At 40.2% G+C, this 14,997-nt stretch overlaps 1 protein-coding gene across 4 annotated transcripts in view; it reads right to left on the bottom strand.

Annotated features, from left to right (window-relative positions):
• The window catches only part of kif21a (kinesin family member 21A), a 75,835-nt gene that overhangs the window by 34,432 nt on the left and 26,406 nt on the right, over window positions 1–14,997 (bottom strand). For all 4 annotated transcript variants that reach the window (XM_079681658.1, XM_079681659.1, XM_079681661.1 and 1 more), the window contains exons 3-11: window positions 14,198–14,380; window positions 10,904–11,044; window positions 10,322–10,453; window positions 9,360–9,530; window positions 7,924–8,039; window positions 6,099–6,294; window positions 4,474–4,663; window positions 3,013–3,079; window positions 941–1,132 (exon numbers count right to left, since the gene is read on the bottom strand). In XM_079681658.1, coding sequence (XP_079537784.1) covers window positions 941–1,132; window positions 3,013–3,079; window positions 4,474–4,663; window positions 6,099–6,294; window positions 7,924–8,039; window positions 9,360–9,530; window positions 10,322–10,453; window positions 10,904–11,044; window positions 14,198–14,380 — 1,388 coding nt within the window. The remainder of the gene's footprint in view (window positions 1–940; window positions 1,133–3,012; window positions 3,080–4,473; window positions 4,664–6,098; window positions 6,295–7,923; window positions 8,040–9,359; window positions 9,531–10,321; window positions 10,454–10,903; window positions 11,045–14,197; window positions 14,381–14,997) is intronic.

The raw sequence follows: 14,997 nt of genomic DNA, 5'->3' as shown, positions 1-14,997 counted from the left end.
TCACGCAGAAAACACCGTCATACTTGAGTCTGCATCAAGCATAAAGGCCTGTCTTTCTGCATTGGGCATACGAATATAAAAATACGTTTTTTCTAGATGTTTTCTCCAGTCAGGGTGAAAATAAAAGGATAACTTGCAATCAGACAAATGAGTTGGAAAATATCGGCATGATGGATACGGAGAAAAATCCCAAATAGTGCGTCCCAGGTAGAAAGAAATCTGTCGAAACTCAAATGTATGCTACATACATTAAATGTGAATTGTAGTAATGGTGTTCGGACTGTAAATTAAGTCAAACTGCACATACATTATTAAAGCTAATAGCTAAATGCTCTGTGATGTAGAGATGTCATTAAAGGTTGGGTAGGTAATTCTCTTCAGAAACACTTTTTGTTATATTCCATGGAATGCTCTTAACATCCCGATAGCAATGAATATATTAAATGCTTCGACAATAAATATAAAAAAATATCATCTGTGGAAGCCGTGGCGCTGTACAAAGCACGACCAATCATCTGAGCCGCCCCGGCTAAAGTAACTGGATGGCCTACCTGCCTGTCAGCCTTCCATCTGTGCACAAACTTATCTCGTGCCCTCATTGGTCATGTGCGCGTTCGTGTGTATTGGAGGAGGGGCTCTGTGAGGAAGTCTGAAGGAAGGGGCAGATTTTTTTCGGCTGCGTACTTTCAAATTCTAGCGCACTCGAGCTGGTTTCTCCATTCTTACCTACCCTACCTTTAAATATGCACATTCAAATGCAAATTTTTTTTTTTACTTCTGCCATATTTTGTATTAAAATCCATTACAAGTCAAACCTATTTTTGTGTAAAGATGTTATTCATGTGCCTTCCGTAAACGTAATCTAATGTATGAGCACCTGCACCCACACCTCCAGTCAAAGCATTCGATGCTGGATCTAATTTCTGTGTCAGATCTGTACCTTTTCTTTTTCTTCTTCTCTCGTTTCTTCAGTTTCTCCAGGTCCTTCTTGGCCAGTTCGATGATGTCCGAGGTCTCCTTCTCTGGGGCCAGCAGCGAGGGCCCTCCTCCGTACAGAGACTGACGGTTAGAGGCTCGGGATAGATTCTTCCTCAAGTACTCGTTCACCGACTCGCTCTCCAGGAGTTTGGCTCTGAAGGAGGATGTCAAACAGGGAAAACATAACGATGAACAAGGGCAGAACATAAACCAGGTTTCGTCATTCTTTGCTGCTTTCTAGCCCCACATCTTAGAGGAGCAACCACACAGCACATTCCATACATGCTGTGTCTCTTAACTGAATGCATCACATCAATCTATCACTTTGGTTCTGATTTAGATAAATACTCTAAACCAGGGGTTTTCAAAGTGTGGGAAGGTGAGCCTCCTCTCGGAGAACATAAGAACAGCCGCGCCCCCCCTCCCAATTATTATTATTATTATTATTATTATTATTATTATTATTATTATTATTGTTGCTATAATGCAGGGGTATTCAATTGCATTTCAAAGAGGTCCAGGAAGAGAAAATGTCATTACATGCTCTGTTTTCGCTGTCTACCTTTCTCATATTTAACATTTTCAACATCGTGGATACATCCTTATATTCTCCCGGCAACACTGGACGTCATCTTTGCCTCCTTATTACCCTCTACTTGTAGTGGGAACAATGAGTCTGCGTCTTTGATGCGCACAGGCGGATGATGCGGTGTAGACAGGAACACACGCAGATCATCCTCTGGCTGCAGCCTTGACCCGTACTTGCTTTTCATCAAAGTCAATGTGGAAAACCCGCACTCACACAGGTAGGTGGAGGTGAAGGGAGTGAGCACTTGTACAGCCTTTTTGGGGAGGTGGGGGAACTCGCTCTCCACAGACAGACAAAAGTGTGCAAGTGACGTTTTCTGCCAGACGCTGTCCCCTCTCTCACTTTAGGTAACTTCACTACAAATCGATCCATGTTGCCGCTCGTATTAAGTTAGCTGAAGCTAACTAGTGTAAAGCCGATGAATGGGAGTCGGAGGCGGCGTGTTTAGTATGGAACTCCACACTTTATTTTCCATTAGGTTTACAGAGGAAATAATAACTTGCTACCTGCTACTGTCAAGCTAGAATGATAACTGCTAGAATCCACTTCAAGACACTGGTACTTGCGTACCATGCTGAATGGATCTGACCCTTCCTACATCCAGGACATGGTTAACCCGTACACCCCAGCACGTGCACTCCGCTCTGCATCAGCCAAACAGCTCGCTGCACCCGCACTGCGAGGGGGACCCAAGTTCCCATCAGCAAAAACACGTGGGTTTGCTATCCTGGCTCCAAAATGGTGGAATGAGCTCCCCATTGACATCAGGACAGCAGAAAGCTTACACATCTTCTTCAGACTGAAAACTCATCTCTTTCTACTCCACTTCCAGAGATAGAATTACTAACAAAACACTTATATACTAATAAAGGACTGGCTTATCTAAAGCCAGTTGAGTAGCACTTGAAATGTTTGGCTCTATGAAACCTGATGTACTGATATGATTCTGTTTTCTTCAAGTTTGTATTTTGTTGGTTGAACGCACTTACTGTAAGTCGCTTTGGATAAAAGCCTCAGCTAAATGCAATGTAATGTAAAAACACACCACAAGGTACACTCTCTAACAGGTCTGTGGTGCAACACACACTATAAACCACGGTGAATTATGTCCCATAATGTTCCACCACACAAGATTTCACTGTTTCTCGTTATTTTTTTCTCACGGTGCGCCTCCCCTGAAGCTCTCTGGTCTAATGTCTGACAATACAATGCAAAACACTAATAAAAGAGCTTATTGCATTCAAAACAATAATTTAAGAGAAAAGAAGGGTGAGCCATTTCCTGGGGAAAATGAGGAGGGTTAAAACATTAAGAACAATAGTTCTGGTGTACAAACTAACTAAAACCCCAAAGTATTGGTTATTCAAATATTACGTTTCTACCATATGGAATCAGATAGAAGTGAGGCACATGTAGCATTTACATAATGAGGAAGAGTCGTCTACCTGAGGTCTTCAATCTCTTTGATGTAACCCTGAATCATGGTTCCAATTTCTTCAGTTGCGCCTTCACCTGGAAGAGAGTCAAGACCATTTTACAGGAGACACAGGAGGACATAAGGCTTTTTGAACATAACTGAATAACAACATCCCTTAAAGGTCTCCTATGATACTGTTTTTCATCACTATATTATAGGTCTCAGATATATCCAGAGCCTGTCTCTGATTGGCTGAAATACCAAACAGATCATTGCAGCATTACCCATAATCCCCTCTGTTTCAGCCCTGTTTCCAAAGTGCTGATTCTCTGTCTGTTACTTTAGATGAAAATAAGGAGCCCCTCCCCACGCCCCTCTGAGAGACATTTGGTTACAAAGAACACAATGGTGCTCTAGGAGGAGATTCAGGTGATAAGGGGGGGGGGGGGGGGGGGGGGTACCTTGGTTGGTGATTGGCTAATGGTTACACAAGACAAAACATCGTTATGACATCATAAAGTGGGCAACATCTGATCAACTCATTTTGAGACAGGTTTTTATAGAAATGGATCAAAAAGAGAGAGAATCTTTGTTCCTGAAACTTTCAGAGTCTCTTTCCACAGAGGGGACACATGTTGATGTAGAAGAGACATGAAGAAGAGGGGACACATGTTGATGTAGAAGAGACATGAAGAAGAGGGGACACATGTTGATGGAGAAGAGACATGGAGAAGAGGGGACACATGTTGATGTAGAAGAGACATGAAGAAGAGGGGACACATGTTGATATAGAAGAGACATGAAGAAGAGGGGACACATGTTGATGTAGAAGAGACATGGAGAAGAGGGGACACATGGTGATGTAGAAGAGACATGAAGAAGAGGGGACACATGTTGATGTATAAGAGACATGAAGAAGAGGGGACACATGGTGATGTAGAATAGACATGAAGGAGAGGGGACACATGTTGATGTAGAAGAGACATGAAGAAGAGGGGACACATGTTGATGTAGAAGAGACATTAAGAAGAGGGGACACATGTTGATGTAGAAGAGACATGGAGAAGAGGGGACACATGTTGATGTAGAAGAGACATGAACAAGAGCGGACACATGTTGATGTAGAAGAGACATGAAGAAGAGGGGACACATGTTGATGTAGAAGAGACATGGAGAAGAGGGGACACATGATGTAGAAGAGACATGGAGAAGAGGGGACACATGTTGATGTAGAAGAGACATGAAGAAGAGCGGACACATGTTGATGTAGAAGAGACATGAAGAAGAGGGGACACATGTTGATGTAGAAGAGACATGAAGAAGAGGGGACACATGTTGATGTAGAAGAGACATGAAGAAGAGGGGACACATGTTGATGTAGAAGAGACATGGAGAAGAGGACTTTCCATAATAGGTGACCTTGAACTCTTACAGAATGGACTTCACACCAAATGCTTCTATCAACGTGTCTCGTGGAAAACGATCGTACCTGCCCTGGCGATCACCTGGTTGGCCTGGTCGCTCAGCAGCTGGGTGAGCCTGGCTCTCTGGGCGTCGATGGTCTCCTGCATGGCCTTCACCCTCACCCGCAGGTTGCTGTTCTCCGTCTGCAGCATGGAGTTCTCGTGGAACATGTCGCTGAAGCTCTCCACGCCGTCCTCCCCCGTCAGACGCTTACCCTGCAGGGGGGGGGGGGGGCAAAATATACCACGGTTACAATAAATCATAGTTTTTATCATCAGTGTATTTTGCATGGGACACATGTTGGACTCTTTGTTGTTCTCTGGTTGTTTTATCATAGGCAAGAAGAAGTAGCCATGCCATGTTATTTGTTTATCAAGTTGTTCTCAGTAAGTCTATAAACCTTTCTGTTTACTGCTGCTTCTACAATGGTCCGTGAACAACTGGTCGTTATGTGTATTGTGTGTAGAGATGTTTCCCTCCTCCTGTGAGTGTGTGTGTGAGTGAGTGAGTGAGTGAGTGAGTGTGTGTGAGTGAGTGAGTGAGTGAGTGAGTGAGTGAGTGAGTGAGTGAGTGAGTGAGTGAGTGAGTGAGTGAGTGAGTGAGTGAGTGAGTGAGTGAGTGAGTGAGTGAGTGAGTGAGTGAGTGAGTGAGTGAGTGAGTGAGTGAGTGAGTGAGTGAGTGTGTGTGTGTGTGTGTGTGTGTGTGTGTGTGTGTGTGTGTGTGTGTGTGTGTCTCCGTCCCTCAGCATGAAGGTGAGACTGATAACAGAGTCTCTAATGGAAACTCAGAGCTGGACGAGTACGAGACGCTGACGGCTAAGTTTCACTTCGTGTATCTTGTATCTTGTATCTTGTATCTGTCCTTTTGTACTTCTGTCCTTGTATATTTTTGTAAACTTTGGAAGGATAGACATAACTTTAACCTGTCCTTGTTGGACACGCCTTAAGTCTACGTGAAAGTGTGAAACCCTTTTTCTTTTGGTTGGTTCCTGTTTTTACATCAGTGTAGGAAAGAGTCCTGGATGTTTATTTTCTTATTTGTTAGGCAAGATTTTTGTGTTCAGAGTTTTGTTTGTTTTTGTGGGTTGTTGCACTTATTTGTTAAAAAGAAAACGTTGGTAATTAAATTTACCAAAAGGCCTTCTCTGTCTCATTGTCTATGTTCTTGGAAGTGGGAAAAGAGGAGAGAGTGCACATTTTATGCTGTGCCTAGGTTCCCCTAGAGATCTGGGCGTAACAATATGTACTGTTCCAATATATATTTATTTTTGGTTTCAATTATCGCTTTATACATTTCTTTGTATGTGTTTTCCATTTCAAGTGTTTTGTGTGTTTGTGCAACGCAGTGTAAACATGTTAACCTTTATTTGACCTTATTTTGTTGTGTTTTTGTAAAAGTCTCCTGCTTTTTTTAATTTGCTCTTACTATATTTTTTCGCAATGTTATTCTAGTGTTCTTAAAATAATTCACTATCTGTGTTTTTACATTTTAGTTTTATTTGTATGTATGCACCACGACACCAAGTCAAATTCCTCGCATGTGTCAACCTACCTGGTGATAAACCTGATTCTGATCTTAAACCCAATGAGACCACCTGATAATGATAAAGATGAACTAAATGATTTCCTGGTTCTCTCGCTCTCTCCTCACCGTCTTGTACTCCATGAGCTCGATCTGCAGCCGGGCGATCTCCGTCCTCAGAACGCTGATCTGCTGGCTGGCCTTGTCCTGGTTCAGCATCACTTTGTTCTTGATGTTCCTCGCTCTGTTGGCGTACTTCAGCGTGTTCAGCGTCTCCATGAAGTCCCGGTCCGACGGGCTGATGCAGGCGATCATCACCGTTTGGCTGGGGTTAAACACAGGCAGATATTTATGATACGTTTGGTTCAGCCGCAAAATTACAACGTTCATTTTATTAAATGCTTTCAATCTCAATCTTTATTTATTTATATAGCACATTTAAAAACAACCTCAGTTGACCAAAGTGCTGTGCAGGAAATAAATACAATATCAAATAACACAATGGGAGTAAAATAATAAAACAATTAAAAACATGATCAAAAAACATACAAATGTAAAAATGTTCAACTAGTATTAAAAGTGGTGAGTTTTTAGCTGAGGTTTAAAAAGTTCACTACACTGAGCAGCCGGATATGAGCTTTCATCGTTTGTTTTATGATTGATTTGGAGAAACAATTGGTTCAAACAGTGTAGAAGAAAAACTATTTAAATGTATGCACACTTATGTATACTGTAGGTCAGTGTTTTTCAAAGTGGGGGCCCCGACCCCCCGGGGGGCTGCCAGGGGGGTTACGCAAAGTTTGAGGGAAAGGGGAATTTTTTTCTTTTAGATGTTATTAATAACTGCATATCTATCAATGAGTCCTTTGATGCCAATCTTTTAATATTTTTAATATGTATTAATATTTTATTACATTTTTTTTTTTTAAATCACACGACCGCCTTTCGAGCCAATCAGAATCGAGCTGCCGCTTCTGAGTGAAACTGAGTATCTGCTCAGCTTTTGGAGCAAGTGAGAGCTAGTGAATATTTCGGTCCGCAGCTGGATGAGAGCACGGATGTAGCAAATATTGATGTTTATATATGATTATGTTTATTGTTAATATTACTGTTGGATATTATATATAATACTATTAAGGCATAAGTAGCTTTCAAAAATGCTAAAAATATATATTAATTGTTCATATTATTGTTCAAAATTATATAATATTATAAAGACAGAAATCACTTTAAAAATGCTTTAAACATATTTTTACTGTTGATATTACTGTTTAATATTGTGTTAATAACAGAACACACAATGAATGTAAGGAATGACAAACAAAAGATAAATACAAAAAATGTTTAGAAGAATAACTGATTATTAATTATTAATACAAATATATATATTAAGAAAATGTATTAAGCTGTATGATTAATTTGTCATATTTTCCATCATAATGTACTCATGGAAAAAATAAATAAAAATTGCAACAGGGGGGTCCCCGCCAGAGGATGCTATATGGGGGTCCTTGGCATGGCAAAGTTTGGTAGAGGATACTTAATGTTTTAATTCTGATTAAACTGTGGAAACTATTGGAGAAGTTTAAGTGAATAAACTGCATTTTTTAGTGCAGTTTTTCAACTATCCTAAAGTGTCTAAATATTGCTCAAATCATCACCAATGTATATCAATTAGTTCAATAGTTTGCAAGTAGTGTTGTCAAATATTGCACATTAACAACATTCTTATTGTCAATCAATTTCTTAATATATGGAGAGTATAGAACAATTTTAAACTTTACAATAATCTTGTTATGTTCTTTTATACTGCAGTTGATATTCTGCAATGTATTCCTGTTTCCCTTCAATGATTGAAATAAATCTCTAGACAACAGATCTGACCACCAGGAGTCCTGCGGGTCCACAATGAAGATGGTACGTTCTAAAAAAGGTGATTGAGTATTTCACCGACCTGTTTCCTCCGAGCGAGTCCTGCAGCAGGCGGGTGAGCTTGGAGTCTCTGTAAGGCACGTGAGATGAGCGCTTGCTTCGGTCGCCCAGAGCGCTGATTACATTCCCCAGAGCGAGCTGCAGGAATACAGAGGGGAGAGAGATGTTTGAAGGTGACGCAACACTTCAATAAATAGATAGGGTTTATATCTGTTACAGTTTATTCAATGACTTCTCTCTAGGATCATTAACCAAATACGTTTGTTTGTAAATTCCTTTTCTGTCCTCCTGTTCAATTGGTATATGTTGTTCTTTATTATTTGTTGTTTAAATGACCGATTTTACTTTTTCCATCTGGATCACAGATCTCAAAATACAGTAGAAAGTTAAATTAAAAATTGGGTAAATCCTGCAGTAATGGGGACAAAAAACATCCTACAAATGAATTCAAATACTCACTTTCGTTCAAGACAAATAACAATGTATTCTTATTGAAAGAGCAGGTTAAATAGTAGAGATCATATTAAAGGTTTTTCATCAAGTTAAATATACCACTTTTTGCTTTATATCAGGGTATATGCAGGAACCCTGAAGTCAAATGTAAAACCTTTTAAGACCTTTTTTAAGACCCTTTCCATACATTTTAAGACCTCATCGCCACTTGGAGTTCTAACCGGTTACCTTGACGACACACTTTGCCTCACATTGACTATATACAGTATTGATTGTCCTTCCTCCTTATCTTCCAACCATTTGGACGCAGACTTGCATTTCCCCATAACGATGTTGCTTAGCAACCGGTGTAAACGGACGTTCGCGCGCTATCAAGCAGTGAGCGTGAGATGTCCTGTTCAGATGACGTCAAATCCAACGGGATGCCATAAATAAACTCCACAGAATCACACTACACACCTACGCAATGATTACATTCAGGCAGACTGTAGAATACAACCTCTCTGGACAATTTATATACTTATTGAAAACAAGCTACAAAATGTAATATCTTGGAAAATGCCTTTAATACTTTTTCATAGCCTTCATTTTCACTAAATTGATTTATCAACAGTTAATACTTTTCAAGACCCCGCGGACACCGTGGATATGATCTTATTGTGCAGCATCTTCCTTGTTGCATTGTTGATCGACTCTTAGTGCAGCGTGGTCATTTATGAATTCAGCCACTAGATGGCAGTCAAACTCTAGTATATGATTGGCTCTGACTTCTCTGCACCACTGAGTTTCAATACAATACAATATGCTGAAATACATTCTGAAGTGTTTCTTGAATGTCAAATGCTTCATTTGTTTTATTCATGCAGGGACACACATTGAAGACTAGAAAGAACAAGGGAACTGACATTCACCATGACATTACAATCAGTGAAGATGATATTTTAGACTATTTTATACACAGAGGAGGAGGAGGAGGAGGAGGAGGAAGAGGAAGAGGACCCTCACCAGGCCACAGTTGATGGAGATCGCCTCCTTGGCTCGGTCTCCCGTCGCTCCGGTTCTCTTCAGCCGCTCGGAGCCGGCCAGATCCACGAAGTGAAACTTAGCCGTCAGCGTCTCGTACTCGTCCAGCTCTGAGTTTCCATTAGAGACTCTGTTATCAGTCTCACCTTCATGCTGAGGGACAGAGACACACACGGAGACACACACACAGTTAGATACACAGTTAGATACACAACACTTTTATCTTTGCATTGTTTAAGTTCTAATAACGGGTTCATGTCAATGTTATGGAAAATTAATTTGCAAAATGGGACCACTGCCATCTGAAAAATGATATATAAAAAACATTTACAGCTAGAATAATGCAACTTGAGAGATCAGTTTAAAGCCCTCTATTAGGGCTGGGTAATATTCTCAGATATACAGTAGATGATTTCATATAGATAACAGTACATATCAGAGTATAGCATGTTTTTTAGTTATTAAAAGATAAATAGTATATAATAAAAAACCACATGGTAAAACGTACTTTTGTATACTGTGTGAATTAAATACTTGACACATTTAAAATGCAATTAATTTTTTATTTTCGTATTTAATTAAGAATTTCGTGACAAAATGTATTTGAAATTAATTAATATTTAATTCATATTGAATTATACACTGACTTTGTTTACATGCAAGCACACAAATTCAGAGTAATCAGATTACGACAATTAACACAGATTGTTTTTAAACTTGAATTTGTATGTGCTCGTTGTTAATAATTTAAAGGACGTAATTGTGTATCATGTCTCTAAATATGATTTGGTCTTAATATGATTCCATTACAAGACGATACATTATCATAATTAATGATCTCCCTGCCCTCCCCTCTGTAGCACAAGAACTGTATTCGTCATATATATATATATACACACACACACAATACAGTATATATATATATATTCCTGAGCAGCACTCACATTGTCGGAGGCACAGATGCGGACTTGGCACAGGTGGATGGTGAAGATGGCGTGAGAGCGAGAGCTCTGCACGTTCATCTGAGTGCTGGCGGTGGTGCGACACAGAGCCCCGAGCTTCAGACACTGCATCATCTGAGACAGAAAACACTTTCAATATTCACCGGCAAACTCTTTTTAGTTTACATTTAAAGTCAAGTCTTTAATACAGTCTGGTAGAAGCATTCACACTTTTCTCCTCGGCTTGTCTTGCAGGAGTTTAAGTTGTAATGTATAAGAGAATAAGATCCACCGCAAATGAGTGCAAGATTGTGATCCTTACTTAGATGTCCATGGTCGCCTTTCGATTAAATGTATTATTTGTGCTGACTCATTTCATATAGCTGTGGGAAAAAAATCATACGTTCTCTCTGGCATTTTTAAATATAGCATCAGTGAAGGAAATAATAAAGTAGCAGGAATACGTGTCTCTGTAAAGGCCTTGTGACGACAAAGAGGTTCACATTAAAGAGTGTACTCTCATTAATGAAGTCCTTAACATTAACGATGCCGGACTAGTTGTTTCTTAGACCCTCGTGGTGTTACCTCGGCCTCGGAGGTCACGCTGCGAGTCGTCACTCCCACGGTGTAGATCCCTCCGCTGGCGTCCTCGTGGATCTTAATGTGAGATTTCTGTCTGGAGTCTCGAGTCGAGTCAAACAGGTCCAGAACCTCCTCGTTATAAAGCTACAGGGAGATACAAAACAAGGTGCTGATCAGACAGGTAAACCACTTCAAATCTTTGTTGCCTCCTCTATTATCTCTCAATGTTTTCTTTCCAGACCCAACATAAATAGATCTAAAAGCTATTAAGGTATCAATGAAATACATTCTGTAGGCAGATTCTAAGGTTTGGCGTCCTTAAAGGTCCCATGTCATGGCCATTTCTACTGATCATATTTTTATTGTTGAGGTCTACTAGAATAGATTTACATTGTTTAATGTTCCAAACTGACATTGGTTTCTCATACAGCATCTCTGTATAGTATGTGTATTCACTCTCTGTCCTAAATGGCTTGTTGGAGCTCCTGCCCCCCAGTGGCCGTCTGCGAGACAGCGAGACACAGCACGAAACACACACACACACAGAGTTCCGCGGTGTCTCGCTGTCTCGCCGACCCCACACCATTGAGCCAGCTCACACTGTCCCGCTCCTTGCAGCAGCGAGTCTCGCAACGTCCCGCCGAGTGCGTGTGTGTGTGAAGAAATCCAGGGATTGGTCCAAACGTAACGGCTCCGCGGACGTAACGTCACGTCATTATACCCGAAATACGTCACTATACCCAAGAAGTAAACAATGGAAAAAGAGAAATCCCCAACGAGGCGTTCTGGGGCAGCATAGACAGGTCTTTTCTGTGTTAGAGTTTTACTCGCTACAGGGTGTACTTTGAGGGGTTGTGACTCTGCAGACCATTTACATGCAGGGAAATCTACATAACACACAAGGGGACGGGTAATAACCAGAAAAGCATGACATGGGCCCTTTAAGATACTGTCTGTTGCAGGTCATCAGCTGAGTCATAAAATAAATAACATGAAAAGAGTTCAAATTCAACACATTTCAGAGCTTTGTATCTGGGATGATATTTAGGACCAATTTCAGAACCAAACTAAAGACTAGCATCTCAAAATGTTAAATTGGCATTTTTGACCCAAAACCTTAGGGTAATTTGTGAAAGTGAAATTTTAGCAAGTTTTTTAAAATTATTTTAATATTTTTAATTATCGGCTAACTTCATTAACAGATGCACTTAGCTCAGAATTTAAACAAATATTTTTTACAGAGTAAAGGTAGATCACAACAAAGAAACAAGAAAATAAAAAATAAAACAATAAAAAATAAAAGATGCATAAACTGATATTGTATATAAAATATATTTTAGGTCTGATTCATTAATGATGTTTGATAGGGGGAAAAGCAAATGCCAGTAAGTAACAAATTGATGTCATTATTTGTACGTACAGTAATCTATCAGCAAATCCTCTTTATCCACAGACTTTCCTCCCTGACTGCTAATAAGCTCGCAGCGACATTTCCTATGTGATTTATTTCCCCCTAAAACACCTGCTAGTCCTTCAGGCCTTTGACAGTCACTTCAGTCTAAGTGTCTCAGGAAGGCGTTAACAGGCAGCTTTTCACATCTTGCCAAAAACTCTCGAGGGATTTGAACAACTGCCTTGTAAAAAGGTCAGATCGAAACAATATGAATATCATCCGTCATGTCATAAACTCTCACCACCTGCCCAGAGTTTGATTTCTGTGCAAATCCACATTTCATCCTGCTCTCGGTTCCAGGTCTTTTCAGGAATGTGTACGCTGTCAGGATCGGATGAAGAGGAACAACTGTCTCCTCCTTTGTCTCACATTGTTCCTGTTAACTCTTCCTGTGCAGACTGAGGCTACGCCGCCCGCTAACCCCCCTCCGATCACAGCTGCTGCACTTCAATTGTCAGTGAGGATATTTTCTAAATGATGGAGCACTGGTGTCAAAGCCTGTTAAATGAGCGGTGTCAACAATATAAGCCTGACCCGTGACATCTCTGCAAAGCTAGTGGGAGAAAGAGTATACCCTGCTTTATCCAGTTTGGGAGTTTTTCCTAGAAGAAGCAGGTACACATTCGAGGTTATTTATGTTGTTGTTATTTAATCTCCGCCAAGAAGGTTGAATTTTTCAACTTGTATGTTTGTCGTTTTATCAGCAAGATTGTAGAGAATACGTACGACCCTATTTCCATAAAAGTTGAAGCACTGGCAACATTTTCATTTCATTTTGGAGCGTGAATTTCAGCCTAGTCTGCTCTGATTTGTTTGCTGGCCGGCTCTGTTGTGATTGGTCAACCGCTTAGAGATGTCCCGCCCCTTAGCCTATCACATACAATGTGTTGGAGCGCTAGCCAATAGAAGCGTCAGTGTTACAAAGTGATGTGGTTATGTTAAAATAGTAAAGAAAGGAGTCCAATGGAGGCGTTTCAGTCAGGGGGGTGGGGAGTGGGTAGGACAGTGGGAAACTCCCTCTAGATCAGGGGTGTCAAACTCAATTTAATCGCGGGCCACATCAGCATTATGGCTGCACTCAAGGGGCCGGTTGTAACTTTAAGACCATATAAAAATACATATATAAATATATATATAAAATAATGTATTATATTACATTATTTCCTCTGCATTGGATTATTATCAGAATTAACTATGTCTGAATGCAGAAGTCTGGGGCAAATAATTGCAAGTCTCTTCAGTGAGAATGTCACACAATGATTTTAAAAGAAAAGCCAAATTCTGGAAAAAAAGTCAAAATCAAAAAAAAAAGTGACATTTAAAAAATAAAAAAGTGACATTTAATAAAGAGTACAATTCTGATAAAAGGGCACATTCTAAGAAAAAAGGCATATTTAGAAGAAAAAAAGTTTAATTCTGAGAAAAAAAAGTCTAATTTGAGATGCATTGTAGGACATGTAGTTCATGGGCAACGTGCTTCTGTAAATCATCATGTAACCGTATAATAAAAATAATATTCTTTACAAGCTCTTGTGGGGCCGCAGAAAATGAAGTCACAGGCCGGATTTGGCCCCCGGGCCTTGAGTTTGACACCCCTGCTCTGGAGGGGATCTGGGGATTTAAGCCTTCGTCAACCTGCACTAAAACCTACAGGAAAGGGAAATCCCCTCAAAAAGCATAATAGCCTCTTTAAGTTTTAGCTGAGAAGCATGTGAATGCAGTATAAGCCTTGTCAGAGGTCTCCGAGTCTTATTCTAGTAATTACTGTATTTGAATTAAGTCCTTTAAGCTAAACTAAAATAAGGAATCGTTTATATATGTATCAGTGGATTGTAGATATGTACCTCGAGGAACTGTGCGTTGATCTTGAACTCGGGGATGGGGCGGCCCTGCTGCTGCGCCGCCTGCCTCCGCTCCTCGATGCCTCTGAAGAGGTGGTGCACAGCGCGGGGGATGATTCCCAGCTCCTCCTCCGAGATGTTCACATCGAAGCCCGTCCCCATGGTGTACGTCTTCCCTGAGCCCGTCTGCATGGGGATAATAATAATACATTTTATTTGTAAAGCACCTTTCATTGCTAAAAGTAATCCCGTAAGGGGCGTAATAAAAAACAAAAGAAACACAAAGGGGAGGAGGACATGTTATTCAAAAGAACTAAAACACTATTCTATAATAAATGATCAAATAACACATCATGCTGTTTCCGTAAAAGGAACTCCAATCAATTCACCAAAAAGCGTTCCTTGAAAAGATCAACTGCACATGGCCAAAGAAAGTGTGTTTGTGGAAATGAAAGTTTTTTTTTTTACTGTTTCATCTAATTAAATATGATTTCTGACTTCCTTCTTCCCAAAGGATCTGTACCAAACATGTGTAGAATAAGATTTGTAGGCCTTGTAATCTCTGCAGCTCCACCATACTTCACCCAAACTGTCATTTTAACACATCTTAACAGCCTTTAACAAACAGTGTGCTTCCTAACATTTGAATATTGCAATTTCAATCACATTTTGATCAAGTGTGCAGCTTTACACCTGATACTAAAGTCAGATATTTCACTTTCTACTCCAAACGGGGGACTGTTTGGTTATATCTGCACAGCCCAACCTGGCAGACGTCATCAGAAGCAGCCGAGCGGGTCGAG

This window comes from Notothenia rossii (assembly GCF_949606895.1).
Source record: "Notothenia rossii genome assembly, chromosome: 5".
NCBI classification, from domain to species: Eukaryota; Metazoa; Chordata; class Actinopteri; order Perciformes; family Nototheniidae; genus Notothenia; species Notothenia rossii.
This window is presented reverse-complemented; position numbering and strand designations above follow the sequence as displayed.